Source organism: Canis lupus, chromosome 7 (genome assembly GCF_003254725.2).
Source record: "Canis lupus dingo isolate Sandy chromosome 7, ASM325472v2, whole genome shotgun sequence".
NCBI classification, from domain to species: domain Eukaryota; kingdom Metazoa; phylum Chordata; class Mammalia; order Carnivora; family Canidae; genus Canis; species Canis lupus.
Genome location: NC_064249.1, coordinates 39,201,215 through 39,225,728, shown reverse-complemented (window position 1 = coordinate 39,225,728; position 24,514 = coordinate 39,201,215). Strand labels below are relative to the sequence as shown.

Genomic DNA, 24,514 nt, shown 5'->3' with positions numbered 1-24,514 from the left:
GAAGGCCAGACGAGCCGGGGCCTGCCTCATGGAAACATCAGAAGTAGGGGTGAGTGTTGCTCCCCATGCACACTCTATCAGATGAGACATGGCACTTAGTGTTCTGGTGAACTCTAAATAAAGACGGGGTAGAAGCCCCTACTCACCCAATGTAAAATGGTGGAGAAGGAACAGGATAAGTAGAATTAAAACCTCCACCCTGTAAAGAAGAAAATGGGGAAACAGCTATCTGAGGTGGTCTAGAGCAAATATCAAATCTTGCTGGACAAAAGTACTGAGCATTCCCTTCTTTGAGGGTAGAGTAAGCTCTGTCATTGGTCAGTCTGGTAATGCTCAGTCTCTGGGAGGTCTCTCTGTCTGTGACCCCCAATGGGGCCCTGTAGGATAACCCTCTGGATTTGTTATTCTCCACCACCTCATCCAAGCCAGGCATTGCCAAACAATGCCTGAGAATCATACTACAGGGGGTGTAGTATGGGGTGACCCACTGGGGGTCACAGAGGACGAGTGTTATTAGGCTTGGATTTTCTTCTTAATTTTTTCCTATCTGCTTCTGGTTAATTCCACACTTAAGTCTAGACATGATTTTGAAGCCTGAGAAGTTTTTATTTTTAGCTGCTGTCTGTACTATCTGGCCTAAAAGTATGGTTACGTATCTGGTCCTGTTTGGAACATAGACTTGGGAGGAAAAGCTACATCCTTCATAGTGTCTGCCAGGGAGCTTCCTGCCAGCCCTCTTGTCACAGCTTCTGCAGTGACCATCCATGCTTGATTACAGATAAGGGCCCCAGCCTTCTCTCCTGCTGTGGCTGTCACTCTGGAGCCACCACCAGAATCTAGAACACCAAAGCAGTTAGCTCTCTCAACTTCTGCAGACCTATGAATTAAATGATCCTCAAGTCAGCTCTGCAAAAGGCAGACAAGAATCTTCTAATCGAGCTGTAGTTCCTTCAGTCTCTGCTTAGCTTGTTTTAGCATGAGTTCATCTCATAGGATTTCACTGGAACCAGAATATGCAGGACAGCACATTTTTCCTACTATTTCCCTAATGCTATAGCTTTGGCTAGCACATCCGCTCAGTCCCAGGAAATTGCAGGCAACATTGTGACCCAATATTTTGTTTGCCACCACATAACATATGTTCACAAAAGAAGATGGCCAATAGATAAGAGTATTCTGACCACCACAGTCATCAGGGAGGTGAAAATGACTCACCTGCTTAGACGGCTAGAAGTAAACAGATTGACAATAGCAGGTTCTGAGGAAGATGTGGAGGAACTAGAATGTTCACATGTTGATGACAGTGAAATTCGTGCAGTCATGTTGGAAAACTGGTGATTTCTGGTAAAGTTAAATTTTCTCTTACCGTTTGACCAGCAACCCCATTCAACATTTACTTACAAGAAATAAAAACAGGTTCACACAAAAACTTGTGCTCACATAATCATAGAAGCTTTACCCGCAAGTGCCAAAACCTGTAAATGATCCAGATACCTCTTGAGAGGCAAATAAGGAAAAAAACGGTGCGTTCATGCCTTGGAATAGTGTTCAGCAATGAGAAGGGATGAGTGAGTGCCACATGCACTTCGGATGGATTACAAAAATATATTGACCAAAAGAAGCCAGACACATAGGATTACCTACTGGAGGATTCCATGTATATGTAACATGACAAATACACAACAGATGAGTGGTTTTCTGAGGCCAGAGGTAAGAGGAGATTGTTGGGGATAGGGCACAAGGCATCTTTTAGGGCAATGAAAGTTTCCTAAATATTGATTACAGAGGTAACTACGCCTGTGTATAAATGTGTTAAAACTCATTATGATATAGAGTTAACATCTTTTGTATGTAAATTTGGCTTCAAAGATTAAAAAAAAAAATCCTGCCTTTTCCCTTTACTATTTGAAAGAACTTACCTTATTATTATTGTTGTTGTATCTCAATCTCTTTATCTGTGAATTAGTGACTAATCTAGAGAAGTATGAGAGTTAAATGAGTTACCAATTACAAAGCTTTTAAACACACTCTGGCACATAGTCACTGCAAACCAGATTCCTACAGTTAGAAGGGTCAGGGTTTTTTTAGTTCCAGAAAACTTTCTGAGTCATAATTTTTTTAAAAAGATTTATTAGTTTATTTGTGAGAGATGCATGAGTATTCATTTAGAGCCCTGGAAACATGAGGAAAAAAATATGGCAAAATTGTAATTTGAGTATAGAAATGCAATTACTTTGAAAATTTCATAGAATGATGTACATACACTTAGAAAAGTATTGATATTATACATATAATGAGTACATACACTTACAACAGATAAAAACAGGATTTGGAATCAGATTTGGGTTTGTTGAGAGCTCTGTAACTCACTACATTTCTGATTTTAAGCTAATGAGTGCCTCTGAGACTGTTTGCTCCTGTGCAGACTAGAGAAGATACCACTTAATGAGCAAATGTGCTATCAGAACAAAGTGAGATCACGTACAGAAAACTGGCACATCACTGCCCCCAAACAGGGTAGCAATTCTACATTGTTCACATTGCAGCCAAACCCTTGCTGTAGCCTGTAGCTCTTGGTTTATTTCTTAGAAGCAAAGTTATCCATAATATTACTTCCTTTATATCTTAGTAGCATTTATTTTATGTGGAAGGTACATTCAGGTTCCCTCTGTTAATAATAGAAAGAATTTGAGCATGTTAATGCTCCAATATTAAAACAATAGTTAGAATGTCTAGATGTAAAAAAAAAAAAAAAAAAAAAAAAAGGGCAGCCCGGGTGGCTCAGTGGTTTAGCGCCACCTTCAGCCCAGGGTTTGATCCTGGAGTCCTGGGATCGAGTCCCACATCGGGCTCCCTGCATGGAGCCTGCTTCTCCCTCTGCCTGTGTCTCTGCCTCTCTCTCTTTCTGTGTGTGTGTCTCTCATGAATAAATAAATAAAATCTTTAAAAAAAAAAAAAAGGAAAAAAAAGGAATGTCTAGATGATGTCTTCATTTTTTTGTGAAATTATAATGATGTAAGTTAGCGATATTAAGGGAGTAATTAGCTGTGTAAAATAGTGAAAAATCATTATTTAATTATCATTGATGTGTTAATAATCCCAGGTAATGGAATCCTCTCTGAGAAAGCTGGAATCTGATCCCACTGAAATAGAAGAATTTGTGGAACATTTTACTTTTTTGGATGCAATTTCCTCGAAAATACCTGTATTAGAAAAAGAGTACTCCACAATTGCTCAGCTGTATTCCATTGTACGCTATTACCAGATCCAGATTTCTGAAGAGCAAATTGCCATATATAAAATTATTCTTATCAGGTTTGGGCAACTAAAAACTTCTATGAAGTTAAGTGAAATAAATAAAGATGCATCTATTTCTAGATTCAGAGACAATTTGGAAGCACACATCACTGGTCTGCGAGTTGACCTCAGCAACCTAAAGGCCAAGGTCAGTTTTTGTTCTTTAACACTCAGCTGGATCTTCGCTTCATGTAGGCCTAAGCATAAGATATTTGCTTTTTGTGGAATTTTAGGTCAATGATCTAATACAAGTGTTGTTAACCCAGGATCCACAGACAGAATCTTGGTGATTTGTGAGCTTCACTGGAAAGAGAAATTGCATGTCTGTTTTCAGTGACCTCAGGATTCAGCAGTCAGCTGCAGGAAGTGTTGTCGTCTACCCCCGCCACACCCCTACCCCTGCCCCAGTGCCCGATCCAAGAGGCACACCCTGAAGTCTGTGTGGGCCTGAGTCTGGGCCAGAAGGAAAGAAGAGGTGTGATTTCAGCCACTAATGAGGGGTAAACTGTAAAACAAGCCCCCAACATCTGCTGGGCCCTTCCCTCGTGTCAGTAACCTTCTTAGGTGCTTTTACACTTTTATCTGCCTAAAGAAAGTGAGAGGTCAGCTGACTTGCTTGAGATGGCACCACAAATAAGAGCCAGGGCTCTGGAAGCCTTGCCTCTGTGCCTCTCTGCCCTCACCCACACTGCCAGGTATTAGCACCCCATGGAGTCACTACAGCCGGAGTTCCTCAGTGGATTAGACACAGTGTGACTCGTTGCAATCACTGGTTTTTCAGTTTTTCCATCAACATAGTAGATTGGCACCATTTCACACAAATACAGTGAAGATGAAACAAATTAGTCCTGAAAGCAGTTGGTGCACATACCCCATTGGCAACCTTTAACATCACCCTAGAGATGTATACTCAAAAACAGAAATTTCTGGTTTGCACAGTTTATGTGTGTTGAGTGCACGAGGCTGGACACCACCTGCAAGGGAGGTCTGTGTTATAGGCAGTTTACTGCCAAGTGCTGGTGGCAACCACATGGCAGGCCAGGGGCATGAAGCTGGGGCAGGAGAAGGTTTGTGCCCTTGTCACACAGGGTTTGAGGTGCTGTGAGAATCAAGAACTGGGGTGGCTCTGCAGAGTGTGATAGTGGGTAACTTTAGCTCTTCTTGGCCAGGGGCAGCTTCTGGGAAGAGACTCAGGTGTGCAGAGTGAGTGTCTGTCGTCAGGTCACTGACACCGTCCCCCACTCCTATCCCCTCCCTCCTCCTCTTGCCCAGTAAGCTTTCATCTCTGCTGATTGTGGTTTTTCACTTCTAAACTTTCTATTGGGTTCTTCTCTACATTTTTTCATTTTTCTTTCCTAAGAATTTCTGTTTTCCCATTGGTTTCAAGAATATTTGTCATTTTTTGGTAGAGCATTTTTTTTTTATCACACCTGCTTTAAATCTTTTGTCAGATAATTTTAATATCTGTGTCTTTGAGGCATTGGTGTCTGTTGAATCTTCCTATGCGAGTTGAGGTTTTTCTGATTTTTTATATGCTGAATAATTCCACGTTCTGTATTTTGGATTAAATATTAGGCTGTGGGAGTCTCTTATTTAAACCACATAGAATGTTGGTATTTTTGTTTTAGTAGGCAGCTGACCTAGTCAGGTTTGGGTCCCAAGTCCCAACCCATGCTCTTTGGTCTGCGGTCCCATTGTCATTTTAGCTGTCACAGCCTCAGAAGGGCTGCTCAGACGTGTCCCCCTGTGCACCATGGGGTGCTCAGTCTCATTCTGGGTACTGGTCTGTTAGCTGAGTCTCCAAGTCTTAGATCCCTCCAAGTGTGTGCAGCTTGGCAGGGTGGGGAGGGTGGGGGATGCAATTGTTGCACAGAGCGCTCATCCTCTGGGGTCCCTTTCTCTCTGTGCTCTTCCCAGAACTTCCCACATTCCTGGCACTCTTCTTTCCGGTGCTCTGGTTGGAAAGCTGGGGTTGGTTACCATGCTCTGCCTTTCACTTCCATCACTGTGCACACTTGTGGGCACAGCAGTGGGAGGAGAGCCAGCAGTCTGCGGGGTCATCCCTCTCTGGAAGCACAGCTAACTACAGCAGAGAGGACAGTCCCCTTCCCTTGGAGTTTCAGCATCTGAGGTTTTCAGGCCACCGGCAGTCATACCACCTGGGGACTACTTGAGGGCTGGAACATGAGACAACAGGGGAGAGAACGTCCACAGCTGTCGGAGGACCACCAGGGCTGCACAGCAGTGAAGGCTCTGGGACCTGGCCCAGTTCCAAGGGCCCAGGTTAGGGGTGAAGAGAGGATTCCTGCTGAAGATGGGCCAGAGCCATGCCAGTCCTGTCTCCCCAGGAGCCCCACATCCCCCTGCGTTCAGTGCAGGCAAGGTGCAGAGCCTGAGCACTCAGGGGGGCCTGGTAGTGTTCTTACTGAACTTGGACTTCACACAAGTGGGCCACAGAGAAGCCTCAGGAGCCTGAGCAAGAGAATCCTTGCCAGAACCTTTGCTGCTCCTTAAGTTGGCAGCAGGAAGTTCTCCCAGAGCTCTCAGGGTATGTGGCTGAAGCTCAGGCCCACATTGTCCACACTGAGCTGAGGCCTGGGTGTGGGGAAGGAAACGGGTACATTTACTGCTCATCTGCTTCCAGGGCCTGCCTTCTCTCTGCTTTCCAACTCCTCAGGTGGCTGCTCCACAGGGAGAGCTAGGTGGGGTAGGTGGACCCTGTCTTCTCACCTCAGCAGTGTAACCTTTCACATAATTTCATTTGTATACCTGATGGCTGAGATCATTTTGTGAGGATCTTGACTGGAGGACCACTGATAGGACTGGTGAAACTTGTGTGCATATGAGCCAGTAAGATCATTTCTCCAACTAGCTTCCCCAGAGATCACTCACCAACAAACAAAATATTGAATGGAAATTATGGGAGAAACCTAAGGAAAACTTTTATTATGTGTCCATTATATGAGCATCCCTTTTACAGATCATATGGTAAGCTCTGTCCATTATCATGAATACCATTTATCAGTTTTATGCAGCATGGCCACACCACGTGTAACATAATGTCACATGCAATTCCACAGGTTGGACTTTTTAAAAGAGTAAGATGATAGGATTGAAATCCACTTATTCAATAAGTTTTTAATAAAAACTGTATGTTCTGTTAGGTATTCAGAAATAAACAGATGAAACTATTCTTAATCCTGAGAAATTTATAATCTAATAAGGGATAAATCAGGGCAAACTTCTACTTATGTCTTTTTTTGGAGGTCGTTGTTGCAAAATGTCCACAATTTTTTTTTAAAGATTTTATTTTATTCATGAGAGACGCAGACTGAGAGGGAGAGGTAGAGACACAGGCAGAGGGAAAAGCAGGCCCCATGCAGGGAGCCCGATGTGGGACTCGATCCCAGGTCTCCAGGATCACACCCCGGGCCAAAGGCAGGTGCCAAACCGCTGAGCCACCCAGGGATCCCAAATGTCCACAATTTCATGTGCAGTAGTTAAACCCTAAAACAAGGCAGCATGTAACAAGCACCATAAAAATAGTACAAAGTTATGGGGTGCACGTGGTTTTCTTGGTGGAGCAGTGTGTAACTCTCAATCTCAGGGTTTTGAGTTCAAACCCTACGTTGGTTGTAGAGATTACTTTAAAAAATATGGTCTTCCAAAAAAAAATATGTTAAACAGGATAAGAAAAAGAAAATGGCCTCTGGAGTCCGTACGATGCCCTGGAGGCCATACCCTGAAACTGCCACCTAACCATTTAATGATGTGACAATTATTTGTAACTTTAGAAGTTCCTTGAAAAATTGTGAAAAATACGACTATCAGGATTGTTGTACAGAGTTGATAACGTAATGTGTTACCACAGAGCCCAAGATAGAGAAGGAACCTGACAAATTATATGTATGATGATAATAATTAAAATTTATCATAGTAAACACACATAATTATAAATTAAAGACAGTCTCTTCAGATGATTGCAAGTAAGGGTTGTTAAGGCTTCAATTATGCGCTGAAATGCTATCAAAACACGTTTACGTCCTGGATACTGTGATACCTTAGAATGTTTTCCTGTTGTACTTTAGATAAGAACTCCCATTCTGTTGTGTGCTGGCACCCGCGTGGACACAGCCATGGAGTTGATGCAGACTCTCACGGAGGAAACTGCTAGTTTAGCTCATAAGGCTAAAATGTACTCCAGCTACCAGAACTGCTTTGAGGAGATCCAGCCTCACATGCACTCTCTGAACATGGAAGAGATCACACAGCTTGTCCTTGGGGAGGTTTCGGACATTGAATATGACCTAACCCTGAGGAAGCTATTGTGGGAGGCCCAGGAGGAATGGAGGACACTGTTCTGGGAATGGAGGAACACTACTCTTCACAGCATTGATATAGAATCAGTACAGAGAAGTGTCTCAAAATGGATGCACAAAATCACTGTCCTAGAAAAAGGTAAGTGTCTTTCTGTAGTTTCCCACCTATTGATTACATGCAAAGTGGCCTCTGGGCCAGGAAGATCTTTGTCCTCAACCTTATTTCTTTACCTGTTCCCAAGGCCTGACCATTAATGGCTGGAGAGGCAGTACAGGAGAGTAGGGGTAGGAATTGTTTCCTGAAGCAAGAAAGAGATCAAACTTTGCAAAAACAGTTTTAAGTAATTAATAATATTTTGTATTCTTTAAAAGTTGTTTCCCTAGGCAGAACCACAGACACTTCACTATGATCATGGCTCTTCTTTGGGCCAGACATGCTTTGATGACAAAGGCCTACCTGCAGAGCGTTCACCCAGATCCTTGCTGTTTACACCTACAGTTTCCTTTGGCCAGTGGGGCAAATAGCTAAAAAGTCATTTTGAGAGGTTTCCTTTCTGCTGATCCTCAAATCTGAAACCTTGCCAACATAGAGATGCTGTTTCTATTTGAATACTTATATAAGATCTGTCATCTCCACGAGGCTAGCATTTGTTTTTGAAGCTCCTCCCTTACCTCTCTCAAGTACCTCAAGCTCTAATTTCCTTTCTAGAAAAATATTTTAATTTGTTTGTTTTTGAGTTATATAAGAAATAATATCAGGAAAAGTTTACAAATGAGAAAAGCTGGGGGACAAATTGCCTAGAGCCTTACTGCTTCAATGTAGCATTCATTCTAGGCATCTTCCCCCAGTATTTTGTCCTGTGTTTCAGAGAATGAGGTGTGAAGTATATTATATTCATAGTTTCCCAGGTAAAAAATCTTGCTATTTGCCAAAATGTACTTACAAAAAACATAGTTTTTCTTTTGTGCTTTTATTTCACTAGGTCTTGAAAAACATTTTATCATTCATGGCTTTCTAAAAGAAGCCCTATTTGTACAAATTGGATATTCAAGTGTATCAGTGTAGTCTCCAGTTCTTTTTTTTTTTTTAATTGGTGTTCAATTTGCCAACATACAGAATAACACCCAGTGCTCATCCCGTCAAGTGCCCCCCTCAGTGCCCATCACCCTCTCCAGTTCTTCTGAGTCCCCAACTCTGGCTATTTCTCTGCCTCCTCTCTTTTTCTTTTACAAGTTGAGTAAAAAGTTTATGAGGTTTGAAGTTTCAACTGCAGAGGTTTTGAGTCCTGTACATCAGTGGTTTGTCAATGCTAGAGGACAGACCAGTACTGGTTGATGGCAAGATTTGTAAAAGTACGTTTCTTATATTTCAGTGTTAAATCTTTTCTTTATGAAATGATGACAGATTTTCTTCCCCTTGATGTTCCTCCTTACTGAGCAGAATTTTAAAACCCAAAACCTGTAACAGTCTTTGGAATGTATATGCATGTACCTGTCCACCTGTATATCTAGTCAGTAGAAAACTGGGAAATTCTGTGGTAGTTGGCTTTTCCCAGTATCAAATTTTCTAAGAAAACTTGGCTTAGGTGATCTCAAATTTTAATCACCAGTCCTGATAGCTATTTTTTTTCTCTCTCTTTTTAAAAGATTTTATTTATTTATTCATGAGAGACACAGAGAGAGGCAGAGACAGGCAGAAGGAGAAGCAGGCTCCCTGTGGGGAGCCCATTGCGGGACTCAATCCCTGGACCTTGGATCACACCCTGAGCTGAAGGCAGACGCTCAACCATTCAGCCACCCAGGCATCCCTATTTCTCTTTGTTTTAATCCATAGTCGATCTTCTGGGAGGGTGATGTTAATAAAACTCATTGTTTTAATGCAAACTAATTGATAAATGAGAATTACACTAAATAGCAGATGCATTTTCTGATTAAAAAAAAATATTATGAATGTATCATAACCTTCTGCCCCATTGCTATTTATAGGTTTACCTAAAAATGACATAGTCACCCATCTTAAGCAATCAGTGACAGAATTTAAGCAAGAACTGCCTATTTTCATGGCTCTGGGAAACCCCTGTCTCAAGCCAAGGCACTGGGAGGCTCTCCAGGAGATTATTGGAAAGTCTGTTTCTCTTGATAAAAACTGTACAGTAGAGAATCTTCTAGCACTCAAGGTAAACAAATATTTAAAAAACAGGTTGAAATACCAGAGGGGCCAATTTTAAGCAAGCCAGTAAATCTACAAGGAATAGGAATTTAAAAAGTGAGAGGTTTGTGGACTAAGAAGGTGGGAACAGCTGGTGGAGGTCAGGTGGCTGAAGTTATGGGTAGCTACAGGTATGACGTGCCATTTGTTATACTATTGTCCTGGTGATTTGGAAACTGATCGTGGTTTTCATGTGTGACAAATGAAGCTAGTGTTTTATTACTTAACAGTGCTACTTCTTACAGAGATGCAGGAACAGAAACATCCAAACTACTTACTCATTTCACATAAAATGAAAATACATTAAGATCATATTAGGATAGCTCTGCCAAATCACTTGATACTCTATTTAAAATACACAAGAACTATTTGATTTGCCTTCTAGTTTTGTTGTAAAAATAGATTCCATGATTTTTATGGTTAAGAGTTGTTCTGTTTTCAGACCTAGCCTACAGTAAGCTTCATTTATATTTCAGGCTTTGTGGTTAATAGTATCCAATGTAATGAGAGACAGTATTTTATAATTTTCTACAAAATGATTTATTATAATGAAGAAATGGGAAATTTTAAGGCATTTAAAAAGAAGAACTTTTAAAAGACAACTTTAGTTGATCTTTAAAATTTGATTGCTGTGTATCTCGGGCCCTGGCCTCAGTCTTCCACTTAAACTCACATGTTCACTTTGCTGTTTCAGAGATACCTCACAGTTAGGGTTCTCCACCTCCCAGGTGATTCTCTTTCCTCCCTTCCCCATATCAGCTAAGGGCATCTCGTTGTTTTTCAGTTGCTTAGGCCAAAAATCATGAAATAATCTAAATCTTCTCTTACTTTCTCACTTCTCACCCCATCTAAATCTCTCATCCTTTCCTGGATCGTTACCGGGCCTCCTGACTGATCCGTGTACCAATAGCGAATACAGCAAAATATCTAGATTATTTCAGAACATATGCTTTAATGTCAATGGCTAGGTTTATTCAAAACAGCATTCCAGAAATGAAGCACAATGGCAATGACATTTTCCTTGTCAAAGTTTTGGGTTATTGGAGTCATCCCTGGGCAAGTCAGGTAAAGGGGGAAGTTTGGCAGTCTAGCATAGCAGCAAGCAACAAAAGTGAGGGCAGGCAGGCAGGCCTTGAGCGGATCAGCTGGTAGCCTTCCTGGGGTTGGTGACTACAGTAGCTCAGAAGGTTTCAGCAAGCTGTCCCTGTATTTCTAATGTAAATGGAGAGTTTAAAAAGGAATTCCCATGCAGCTTTTGGAGGATCCAAATTAACATAATTCAACATCTCAACAAGAATGAACAAGGTCTTCAGCCTTTGAAATACTGGAGCCAGGAATCAGAGGAGCCCTTTCTTCCTGAGGTTGATTGATATAGTAGTCAGAGGGGATACCTGGCAATCAGCTGCCAAGAGTTCATGGAAGATTGTGATCATGCTATTTATTTGACAACTTATCTAGTATAATCTGTGTACCAAGATGGATAGGATTTGGACCAGAAACTCAGCCTTCATTTCCGAAAGCATGCATTTCATGGGGTCGACCCAGAATCGACCCAGCAGTCATGCTGCAAGACTGCCCAGGACAGTCTGTGGCAGGAGTTCTTTTGTGATTGTGTCAAATGAATAAATTATGATGTTCTATGACAGCCATTTCTGTCCAACACATTATGTACATTATGTAGGCTCTGTAAAGCCTATGATGTGAAAAGCATGTTGCAAAGTAAATTAAGAGGAAGTGGTCAGTAATATGCATAAAATAATCACAGTCACTTCATGGTTGATCTTTTTCACTTTAGAAAACAGGTGCTTTATCATACAGGCAGATAATCAATTATAGGTATTGGGTTCATCTGAAGCCTCCTAGTCATTACTAAGTTAATTGGGAGATCTGGCCATTTGTCAGGCCCAAACTTTGACCATAAGGACTTGAAAGGGCTCAATGCATTTGGTTGAAATTTTGCTTTACACATTATCAGTATCTGGATTTAGTTACTAGCAATTTCAGAATGTCAACATTAAGCAAAAAGTTCTTTATTCAGCAAACTTGATGGTTCAATGTTCCTTATCTACTTTTGGCTGGGTAGTCTGTATCAAAAGGCAAGCCTCCTTGCTAAACTGTTAATGAAGGCCATAAGCAGTCAACCAATTCCACTGTTGATACCCATCTTTGGCAGATGATGAACACTAGTTGTAATTGCTGAGTCCCCTGAGCTGCATTACCAGAACATAGGGGTTAGGCATTACTCTTTAACCCTGTGGAGTAGACATATGGAACAGTGGTAGATTCTTCTTTTAGGGATAAAAGCAATGAGCCCAGCTAGTTAATTCTATGATGTGGGAATGAGAAGCTCTCCGAGTATCTCTGTTGCCATGAGTGAGCCTGGAGATCTTGTATCAGGATCTTGTCCTATGGGAACTGGCAGTCAGTGGACATTATTAGAAAGGCCTATCTGTACTCCCTTAATTTGTTGTGAGAGCCATGTAGCCTCATGGCAATAGAACACAGAAAGGGAAGCCATGGAAAGCTTGGGTCCATTAGGATTATGTTCTCTCATAATTGTATCTCGAGGATTATTGCAGAAAGTAAAAGCATGTTACTGAGTGATAAAACAGTGGGCATTAGTGCAGAGAAAAGAAAGCTGGAATAGGTAAGCCATCTGCACATGTACAGAAGGTGCTGTTAGCTGTTCTTCATATGAACTAGAATTAGAGGAGATACACATAGCAATGAGAGATTTCACTGAGTGTGTAGACCGTGAAATGGTTAGAATGAATAAAGCCTGAGAAGGGCCGTGTCGTTCAGGTTGGGACCCACAATCTCGGGTCAGGGCATCACTGAGCTGGGACCAGGTCTCCAGGACCTGTGATGTACACGTTCACCTAAGTCTTGTGCTGCAATCATCTGATGAGTATAAAAGAATAATGTTTTCATTTTAGATGTTTCAATACGAAAATGAAATTAACGAAATCTCAACCTCTGCCACTAATGAAGCTGCTCTGGAGAAACTGCTATTTAAGATTATTGATCAGTGGAATACAACCCCATTACACTTAGTTGTTCATCAGTCAGACACGTTGTCCATCCTGATCATTTCATCCATAGACGACATATTAGCTCAGTTAGAAGAGTCGCAAATGATACTTACAACAGTTAAAGGATCTTCGTCTCTTGGGCCCATTAGGGTAAATATTATGACAAGGGGAAAATATGTTAATTGTTTATAGCTTTATTTATCACTTGAATTTTTTGCATTTTGCAACCTTTTGAATTGTATTAATCATTCACATACTTACATAAATCATTCCACATACTTAAATAGAAATGAGATTGAATGTTAGTAGCTTAAATACTAGAAGTAACTTTTTATGGAATCATGAATTGTTCACGAAGAAATGTTGTAAAGTTCAATTTGAGCAGGTAAAATAAATTTGTATGAATTATAAAACTATGACCCTATAAACCATGACTTATTAGCAGTGCCACTGCTGCTAGAAATACCCACAGTTCTAGCAGGGTTCATGCCAAGCCCATTGCCTGCAGACTCCATACCTGTGTGTTCCTGTAGCTACTGCTAGAATGTCAGCCTGTACATACACTCTCGTAGTTAGGAATCGAAGCACAGGGCCAGCTGGTATTCAGTGTTCTCCAGTAATCCCTCTCTGGGAATCCCCTGTCCAACACCATGATCAAGGATCATTTAAAAACTTAAAGAAACTCGACAAGATATGTTATAATATAGAGATACTTAATAGTAAGGTTATCATATTTGACAGAGATAGAGTGAGAGAGAGAGAAGTGTGCACCCATCAAATGGAAATCACATTATTTGCAAACACATCAGCATTTAGAGAAAATGTCAGTTAACTGAACCTTAGAGGGGGGAAAAACTCAAGAAATTACAAAAAAGGGGATGAACCATATAGACTATATTCTCTAAGTGTATTAAAATAAAAAATGAACAGCAGAAAAACAGCAAAAAATAGACAAAACTATCACAAAAAAACTAAAAAAATTCAAAGCATCCTTAAGAATATATAGGAAATGGGGGATCCCTGGGTGGCTCAGTGGTTTGGCGCCTGCCTTTGGCCCAGGGCATGATCCTGGAGTCCCAGGATTGAGTCCCACATCTGGCTACCTGCATGGAGCCTGCTTCTCCCTCTGCCTGTGTCTCTGCTTCTCTCTCTCTCTCTCTCTCTCTCTGTATGTCTTTCATGAATAAATACATTTTAAAAAAAAAAGAATATATAGGAAATGTAATAAAAAATTTTAATTAAAAGTAAAAGGGAGAAAATTCTAAATCAAACACTGTCACAGTTGGCTTAAAGCCCCATGAAAAGGAAGATTTAGAACACCAAATGCCTTTATTAAAAAGTAAAAATGAATTTAGTAAATGATACCTTAGGCATACTTCAAGAAGCTGAAGAACAGCAACACACACATGGACCTCCACTTCCAGGCAAGATACAGTAGAGGGACCAGGTACACCATCCTGCCTGAAATACCCAAAGCTGAACAGGAAAAAGTAGCTGGAGCTATGGTTTTCAGGACACTCGATATTAGGAATGGAACGATAAGGATCCTTGAGAGATGGGAAACACACAAGAAGCCCCATGGTTGCTCCAACTTGAGTTTGCAGGCCTTGGTGGAGTTGAGAGTAATCCAACCAGAGCCTGGTAGACTGCCCGATAGGAAGAGATGCTGCTGAAAGTTAGAGGATGCCATAGCTTGCAGGGTGAAGTACCAGGAAGGATACTCTAGAGAGCCATGGAAGCTCTCTATTCAAGTACTCCACAGTCCCAAGTGCTGGGATGTGAATTGGAGGAAATTCCTTGAAACCAGAGAGATGACTGTTTAAGAGGATCTGAGGGAGCCATTCATACAACTCTGGGAGTAGCACCCATATCCACCAGCCGCAACAGTAAGCAATGATTTGTACACATTATAGATGGAGCCATTGAAAGGATCTTGCCACAGTAAAATAAATACTGTTCTAACAGATCTGAAAAGCAAAACCCCAAATGATGAAACTGTTTCAAAGTGATTTACCAGCACTCAGAACAAAATTCAAGAATATTTATAGGAATACAAAAATAGGGGTCCCTGGGTGGCTCAGTCAGTTAAATGTCTGCCTTCAGCTCAGGTCATGATTCTGGGGTCCTGGGATTGAGCCTCACACCAGGTTCCCTTCAGGGTAGGAAATCTGCTTCTCCCTCTCCCTCTGCCTGCCACTTCTGCTTGTGCTGTCTCCCTTTCTCTCAAATAAGTAAAATCTTTTTTTAAAAAAAAGTAGATCTATAGAGGATCATATAGGCCAAATAGAAATATAAAGACCAAACTCAAACTTCTATGGATGAAAACTATAATATCTGACATGAACTATGCGCTAGATGAGATTGACAGCAGATTAGACATTGCAGGAGAGAAGATTAGTGAATTTAAACAATTTTGAAAAAGAAGAACGAAGTTGGAAAATCAACACTACCTGACTTTAAGATTTAATTGTAAAGCTACAGTAGTCAAAACGGTTTCATATCAGTTTAAAGATAGAAAAATGGAACAGAATAGAGTACAGAAATAGACCCACAAATATACAAACACCTGATCTTCAACAAAAGTTTAAAGATAATTCTGAAAAGAAAGTCTTTTTAGAAATAGTGCTGGCAAATTAGACAGTTGCATGCAAAACAAAATTTTAAGAACTCTTCAAGCCATGTCTTGTAGCATATATAAACTTTTAACTCAAAAATGGATGAAAACCTAAAACATCAGAAGACATTTTTGAAACATTAAGAAGAAACCATTAGAAAAAATTTTGTGACCTTGGGCTAGCTAGGTTTCTTCAGTAGGACACCAAAAGAATGATCAATAGAAGGATTTCATCAAAATTAAAAATTTGTGGGAGCCCCCGTGGTGCAGCGGTTTAGCGCCGCCTGCAGCCCAGGGCCTGATCCTGGAGACCCGGGATCGAGTCCCATGTTGAGCTCCCTGCATGGAGCCTGCTTCTCCCTCTGCCTCTCTCTCTCTCGCTCTGTATCTCTCATGAGTAAATAAAATAAAATCTTTAAAAAAAAATTAAAAATTTGTGCCCTTCAAAAGACACTGATAAGGGGAAAAAAATACAAACCAAGACTGGAAGGAAATATTTACAAAGTATGTATTTGGTAGTAGAAGATATAGTAGTAGATAGTAGTAGTAGAAGATATAGGAGAAAGATATATAAATGAGTTGCATGTGGTAAATGCAACTATATTATAGTTATATAATATGCAACTTATAAATGCAACTTATATATTTAAGAATATATACAGAATTCTCAAAATAAAAATCAGTAAAGAAATGGGCAAAAGATTAAAGCAGACACTTTACCAAAGAAAATACTGGAATGGAGAATAAACATATGAAGATGCTTATCTTCATTATTCATCAGGGAGAAGTTAGAATCCTAGTGAGGTACTGCTACACCCCTTATGGAATGACTAAAGCTAAAGAGACTGAGCATCCCAGGTGCTGGCAAGGATGTGGTGGAATGGGGAGCTCTCACTGCTGTGTGAAGGGTAAAATGTTATGTACACTCATTTAAAAGGTTTCTTTAAAAGTTAAAAAAATAGACCTACCACATGGTGCAAGCATTCCACTCTAGGTGTTTACCAAGAAGAAAGGAAAGCCTATGTCCACACCTGAATATTCATAGCAGCTTTATTTATAATAGTGAAGAACAGGAGGCACCCCAGGACTTCATCTGGTGGATGAGTATATTGTCGTCCATCTATAAAATGGAATACTACTCAGCAGTACAAAAAAGAAATACTGACATATGCAACAACAGGAATGAATCTCAAAACAATTCTGCTGAGTGAAAGAAGTCAGACCAAAAAGAGTACATACTATACGGTTTCATTTATAGAAAATTCTAGGAACTGCCAACCAGGCTATGGTTTCAAAAAGTAGATCAGTGTTTCCCTAGGAATGGGAATAGGCAGGGGTTGGAGGAAGGGATGCCACAGGCTGCAAGAACCTTTCCAAGGTGAAGGATGTGTTCATTATTTTGACCGTGGTGATTGTGTCACAGTGATAAACATAAGCCAAAATGTTCAACTGTGCAATTTGAAAAGATGCCATTTACTATATGTCACTTATGCCTTAATAAAGTTATTGAAATATAAATTAGATGTTAAAAGAAATATGGAGGTACATAGTAGAAATATAAATGAAGTGCATGTGGTTCCCTCCGAGGAATCGAGTTAGGGGATGTGCCAGTCTACTGATATGCAAGCATTTTAGTACTAATTGATTTTTAATCATTTTCTTCTTACTTTAATAAATATACAAGTCAGAAAAAGATGTTATATCCACACAATTTTTTTAATTCAAAGAATGGAAAAAACCTGTAAGTACTAATGTAAATCCTCTCTAAAAGACAAAGTCAGGGATCCCTGGGTGGCGCAGCGGTTTGGCGCCTGCCTTTGGCCCGGGGCGCGATCCTGGAGATCCAGGATCGAATCCCACATCGGGCTCCCGGTGCATGGAGCCTGCTTCTCCCTCTGCCTGTGTCTCTGCCTCTCTCTCTCTCTCTCTCTGTGACTATCATTAAAAAAATAAATAAAAAAATAAAAGACAAAGTCAGGTTAAAAAAGTTACAAAACCATGTGTATAATATGGTTGCACTAAAGATATTACTTGTACATATATACAAAATATTTAAAGAAAGGACTGAAAGAATATACATATAAAAATATTTGTATGTTGTATAATGAATAAAATAAAGTTGTATGAATAGAACATCTCAAACGTCTCCCAAAACTAAATATAATTAGATTTACATTTATTTATGTGATCCGCTATGTCAGTGACTGATAATCACCTTTGATGTCAGTATTTCTACTAAATGAATCTTTAGACTTTATGAATGTGTATGTTCATCTTATAGGATCTTGTGGATGAGTGGGATCAGAATTTGACTCTCTTCTCTTACACTCTTAAGGAATGGATGAATTGTCAAAGAAATTGGCTCTCTCTTGAACCAATCTTTCATTCAACCGAAATACAAAGGTAAAAAAGCCATAATGAGGTTAAAAAATGCGTGGTGGATATTTATTGCTTGTGATTCCTAAGAAGTCGTTTCTTCAATGAATGCTCTAAAATAACCCACCTATAAGCACAGGTGTATAAACTGTTGAATTGTGTTTTCATGAAAGATTGCAAGCATCATCTTTTTTTCTAAGTCCTGTTTCTCAATTATTGATATAAAATGATTAAGGACTCGGAAAGGTGCATTGGATAGTTCATTATAACCTATACTACAATGCTGTGTGTCTACTGAGTTCTGGAATATTAGTGTGGTTTTTATATCAATAATGTGTTTCTAATAGCATTCATACATGAATGGTAATTTTTTTACTTCAGACCATGTAAAAGAATGGAGGTCCTAGATGGTGAAAATTCTACCTTTTCTTTTTATTCATAGCATTCAAATTAATTGGTCTCTCTTTAAAGTGACTGGTCTTGAGAGTGTGTAAGTTGTGACACATGTATTATCTAGATAGAATTTAAAGTGTTGACCGTAAATCACACAAGCTAATCTAGGAGCCACTCTGAAATAGGGTAGGAAGTCATAGAGCATGTATTTGTAAGGTGTGTTAGATGATAGAGGGCCTTGAATATCAGGTCCAGTATTATGAATTTTATTTTAGGGGCAAAGGGGAGCTGTGAGAGGCTCACAAAAGAAAACTGTCTAGATGTGACTACTGCTCTGCAGGGAGCAACGTCCATTTTTGTTATAAATGTATATTTGTCCGATGTTTCATCTATCAACCTGTAGTTTTTCTAGAGTTCCCAAAGGTGAAAACACATACCTAAGGAATGTATCCTCTGCTTACAACAGCTTAGGGCCTTGAACTCAGACTTCCATATTACTACTTTATTGATGGAAAGGTAAGACTCCTAGTTGACAGTGTCACCTCAGTTGTTCACAGGATTTGAGAGAAAAAGGGGGGCTTTTAGTGAAAGGATGCTGAAGAGTCCTGTCCAAGAGTATTCAAGAAGAGAAGATACGGGTCTGTAATGGACCTGCCTTTGCTGGTGGAGAAAGATGGGGGTGGAGGGATGTGAAAATGAGGAAGGGGAGGAGACATTCATTAGCGAGGAGAATCATGGGAAAGAAGAGGATACTGCCCCTTCCCATCCCTCCATACTCACTGTGAAGTGGCACCAGAGCCTCCTGTGGCTGTTAGGAGGGTACCGAACAGAGGTGAGCTTGAAGCCTCCTCCCTAATAGGATTTTTACTGCACTGAGGATATTTTTAGGCCCATCGCCCAAAATGGGGGCTGGGATAATGTTAGGGAGGGCAACTTGTGGAAGAGTTTGATGAGTATTGCTCTGGGGTTTGGGGCATTAGAAACTAGGACCTGCCTTTTTGAAGAGCTCTGAAGCAGCCTTTATTAGCAGAGCAGAAAAGTACAAGAACACACAGTCATGGTGGACCCCTGATCCTCCATCACGGGGATGTTGCCCTCTAGGGGACATCTGGCAATTCTAATGCCAAAAATTGCTGCTTCAGGAAGATCAGATTAATAGCTTCTTCTCAGGAAGCTGTCTCCAGATCCCATTTCCTCCAGAATTTTAGTGCCTTTGTTTTGTTACCTTTCCTAGGACATGGGTCACTTTTTCCTACTTTATGCAGAACTTGTATACCTGTCTTTACGTAGAACTTGTATACCTGTCTTACATGTCTCACTAAGTATAGTCTTACGAAATACTGGACACATGTCTGATTTATTTTAGTATTTCCTACCATGGACATCACCACAGGTAAGAAACATTATCAAATATCTTCAGCTAATGATCAGCAAAAATAAAACATATCACAACATTTTAAAAATTGAACAGCATCCTGTAGAAAATGCATTTAGAGTATAGATTTTAATTATACTGCCTTCAAAAGATAAAATTATCTTTAATTTTCTTTCTAAAGGCAGCTCCCAGAAGAAGCAAAACTCTTCTCTCAAGTGATTTCCATGTGGAGAGAAATAATGTTAAAAATACAAAACAAACTGGATGCTTTGCGAATAACTACCTCTGCAGGAATCCTCGAAATTCTGCAAAATTGCAATACATGTCTTGACTATATAATGAAAAGTCTTGAGGTAAAACTATAGCAGTCCTAAAGTGAAGAATCATTTAAACTTCACAATGTAATGTAAAGGACAACAGAAACTATTCCAATGCAAATTTTCTTTCCAGTAGCTGCCCACAATATTTCCAACTCTCACTAACTATAGGGTTAATGAAAATACTATCACAATGAAAAATAGTGGATAGACCAATCTAAATGGCCTGAGACAAAAATACCGAATTTTTAAGTGCTTAGATTTCCTTATCTTTAAATTGGGAATAATGGTAGTGCCTACTTTGAGGAGCTTTGTGTTAAATGAGATAATGCATTTAAAGCATAAGAGCTGGTACCAAGAAAGTATTCAATGAGTGTTAATTATATTAGCACTATGATTATTAAATTGACAAAATCTGCAAAAATTGATATGGAATACTTTGATGATTCCATTTATTTTAAATCCAGTACAGTTAATTTAGTGATATGTTAGTTTCTGGGGTACAATATAATAATTCAACAATTCTATCATTATTCAGTGCTCATCAAGTTTTGTGTACTCTTAATCTCCTTCACCTATTTCCTCCATCACCCCACCCACCTCCCTCTGGTGACCATCAGTGTGTTTCTAGAGTTAAAAGTCTGTTTCTTGGTTTGTCTCTTTTTTTCCTTTATTTGTTTTGTTTCTTAAATTCCACATATGAGTGAAATCCTATGGTGTTTGTCTTTCTCTGACTGACTTCATTTAACATTATACCTTCTAGATCCATCCATGCTATTGCAAATGGCAAGATTTCTCATTTTTCTTTATGGCTGAGTAATGTTCCATTGTATGTATAAACCACATCATCCTTATCTTTTCATATGTGGATACTTGGACTGTTTCCATAACTTGGCTGTTGTAAATAATGCTGTGATAAAGCATATATCTTTACAAAGATATATGGGGTACATATATCTTTCTGAATTAGTGTTTTTGTATTTTTTGGGTAAATCCCCAGTAATGGAATTACTGGATCATATGGTAGTTCTTTTATTTTTTCAAGGAATCTCCATACCACAGTGCCTGCACCAGTTTGCATTTCCTACCAACAGTGCAGAAACACCTATTGTTTCTCGTGTTTTGGTTTGGGTATTCTTATAGGTGTGAGGTGGTATCTCGTTGTGATTTTAACTTGCATTTCCCTGATGATGAGTGATATTGAGCATCTTTTCATGTGTCTTTTGGCCATCTGGATGTCTTCTTTGGAGAAGTATCTGTTCATGTCTTCTGCCCATTTTTTAATTGAATTATTTAGGGGTTTTGATATTGAGATATATAAATTATTTATATACCTTGAATACTAACCCTTTATCAGATATGTCATTTGCAGATATCTTCTTCCATTCAGTAGGTTGTTGTTTAGTTTTGTTGATGGTTTCCTTTGCTGTGCAGAAGCTTTTTGTCTTAATGTAGTCCCACTTGTTTTTGTTTCCCTTGCCTCAGGAGACATATCTAAAAAGAAGTTACTATGGCTGATGTCAGAAACACCATTGCCTGTGCTCTTTCAGGATTTTTATGGTTTCAGGTTATCATTTAGGTCTTTAATCCATTTTGAGTTTATTTTTGTGTGTGGTGTAAGAAAATAGTTCTAGTTTCATTCTTTTGCATGTTGCTGTCCAGTTTTCCCAATATCATTTGTTGAAGAGACTTCTTTCCCATTCAATATTCTTGCCTCCTTTGCCTCCTTTGTCAAAGATTAATTGACCATATAATTGTGGGTTTATTTCTGGGCTCTCTATTCTGTTCTATTGACTTATAGGTCTTTTTTTTTTTTTTTGAGAGAGAGAGAGAGAGAGAGAGAGAGAGAGATGGGGAGAGCAAGAGCATGAGTAGCAAGGGTGGGCAGAGGCAAAGGGAGAGAGAGAATTCCAGCAGGGTCCACACAGCATGGAGCCTGATGTGGAGCTTGATCTCATGACCCTGAGATTATTACCTGAGCCAAAATCAAGAGTTGGACACCTAACCTGAATAAGCCACCCAGATGCCCCTCTATCTGTCTATTATTTTGTCAGCACCATATTGTTTTGATACTGCTGATTTGTAGTATATCTTGAAATCTGGAATTGTGATGCCTACAGCTTTGTTCTTCAAGATTGCTTTAGAAAAAAAAAAAAAAAGATTGTTTTGCTTTGGCTATTTGGGGTTTTTTTGGTGGTTCCATACAAATTTTAGGATTGTTTATTCTCATTCTATGAAAAATGCTGTTGCTGTTTTGATAAGCATTGCATGAATGTATAGATTGCAATGGGTAGTATAGACATTTTAACAATATTTATTCTTCCAATCCATGAGCGTGGAATATCTTTCCATTTGTTCATGTCATCACGAATTTCTTTCATCAGTATTTTATAGTTTCAGAGCACAACTCTTTCACCTGCTTTGTTACATTTATTCCTAGATATTTTATTATTTTTGGTGCCTTTGTAAATAAGACTATTTTCTTCATTTCTCTTTCTACTGCTTCATTCTTAGTGGATAGAAATACAATGTATTTCTATATATTGATTTTATATCCTGCAACATTACTGAATTCATTTATCAGCTCTAATAGTTTTTTTGGTTAAGTCTTTATTTTTTTTTATGTATAGTATCAAGTCATCTGCAAATATCCTTACCAGTTTAGATGCTTTTTATTCCTTTTTTTCTTGTCTGCTGTGGCTAGGACTTCCAGTACTATGTTGAATAAAAGTGATGAAAGTAGACATTCCTGTCTTGTTCCTAACTGTAGAGAAAAAGTTCTCAGTTTTTCTGCATTTAGGATGATATTAGCTGTGGGTTTTTCATACATGGCCTTTATTGTGCTGAGGTATGTTCCCTCTAAACCTACTTTGTCATGAATGGATGTTGTACTTTGTCAATGATTTTTTTTTATGTCTGTTGATATGACTATATGGTTTTTATCCTTCTCGTGTTGAGGTGATGTGTCATGTTGAATGATTTGTGAATATTGAACTACAGTTGCATCCTGGGTATAAATCCCACTTGATCATGGTAGATGATTTTTTTTAATGTATTGTTGGATTCCGTTTACTAATATTTTGTTGAGGATTTTTGTTGAGGATTTTTGCTGAGAATTTTTACATCTATGTTCATCAGAGATATTGACCTATAGTTCTCTTTTTTGAGGTGTCTTCATGTGGTTTTGGTATCACGGTAATGTGGCCTCATAGAATGAATTTAGAAGTTTTCCTTCCTCTTCTATTTTTTGGATTGATTTGAAGAATAGATATTAACTCTTCTTTGAATGTTTGGTAGAATTTACTTGTGAGGCTAACTTTTGTTTTTTTGGGAGTTTTTTGATGTCTGATTCAATTTCATTGCTGATAATCAGTCTGATCAAAGTTTCTGTTTCTTCCTGATTCAATTTTGGGAGCCTATAAGTTTCTGGGAATTTATGCATTTCTTCTAGGTTGTCCAGTATGTTAGCATATAATTTTTCATAATATGCTCTTATAATCTTTTGTATTTCTGTGATGTCAGTTGTTATTTCTCTTCTTTCATTTCTGACTTTGTTTGATCACTCTTTTTTTTTTTTTTAGATGAATCTGGCTAAAAGTTTATCAATTTTGTTGATATTTTCAAAGAACTAGCTGCTGATTTCATTGATCTCTACTATTGTTTTTTTTAGTTTCTGCTTTGCTTATTTCTGCAATAATTTTTATTATTTCCTTCCTTCTATTAGTTTTGAGGGGTTTTTGTTCTACTTTCTCTAGCTCCTTTAGGAATAAGGTTAAATTATTTGAGATTTTTCTTCTTTGCTGACATAGACTTGTATTGCTATAAACTTCCTTTTAGAACTGCTTTCGCTGCATCCCAAAGATTTTGGACCACTGTGTTTTCATTTTCATTTGTTTCCATGTATGTTTTTTTATTTCCTGTCGATTTCTTGGTTGACGTGATGATTGTTTAGTAGCATGTTATTTAGCCTCCATGTATTTGTGCTCTTTTCAGATTTTTTCTTGCGGTTGATTTCTAGTTTTGTAGCATTGTGGTCAGAAAAGATGCATCGTATGACTTTGATTTTGTTAATTTGTTGACACTTGTTTTGTGGCCTAACATGATCTATTCTGGAGAATGTTCCATGTGCACTTGAAAAGAATGTGTAGTCTGCTGTTTTAGGATGAAATGTTGTGAATGTATCTGTTAGATATTTCTAGTCCAATGTGGTATTCAGAGCCACTGTTTCCTTATTGATTTCCCATTTGGGTGACATGTCCACTGATATAAGTGGGGTGTTAAAGTTCCCTAGTGTTGTTATATTACTATCATTCCTTTATTATTCCTTTATTATATCCTCCATATATTATTTCCTTTATGTTTGTTATTAGCTGTTTTATGTATTTGGGTGCTCCCATGTTTGGTGCATAAATATTTACAATTGTTATATCTTCTTGCTAGAATGTTCCCTTTATATAGGGTCCTTCTTTGTCTCTTGTTACAGTCTTTGATTTAAAGTTTATTTCATCCAATATAAATATTGCTATTGCAGCTTTCTTTTCATTTCCATTTGCATGATACATGTTTTTCCATCCCTTCACTT

General features: G+C 38.9%; 1 protein-coding gene across 15 annotated transcripts in view; it reads left to right on the top strand.

The window, feature by feature from the left end:
• The window catches only part of DNAH14 (dynein axonemal heavy chain 14), a 475,011-nt gene that overhangs the window by 240,032 nt on the left and 210,465 nt on the right, over nt 1–24,514 (top strand). For 13 of the 15 annotated variants that reach the window (XR_007411998.1, XM_049112476.1, XM_049112477.1 and 10 more), the window contains exons 18-23: nt 3,104–3,445; nt 7,386–7,755; nt 9,603–9,793; nt 12,762–13,007; nt 17,753–17,874; nt 19,797–19,968. Coding sequence is in view for 14 of the 15 variants with exons in the window: in XM_049112476.1 (XP_048968433.1) it covers nt 3,104–3,445; nt 7,386–7,755; nt 9,603–9,793; nt 12,762–13,007; nt 17,753–17,874; nt 19,797–19,968 (1,443 nt within the window). In the remaining variant the exon portion in view is untranslated. The remainder of the gene's footprint in view (nt 1–3,103; nt 3,446–7,385; nt 7,756–9,602; nt 9,794–12,761; nt 13,008–17,752; nt 17,875–19,796; nt 19,969–24,514) is intronic. The other 2 variants (XM_049112479.1, XM_049112482.1) reach the window with 2 other exon arrangements.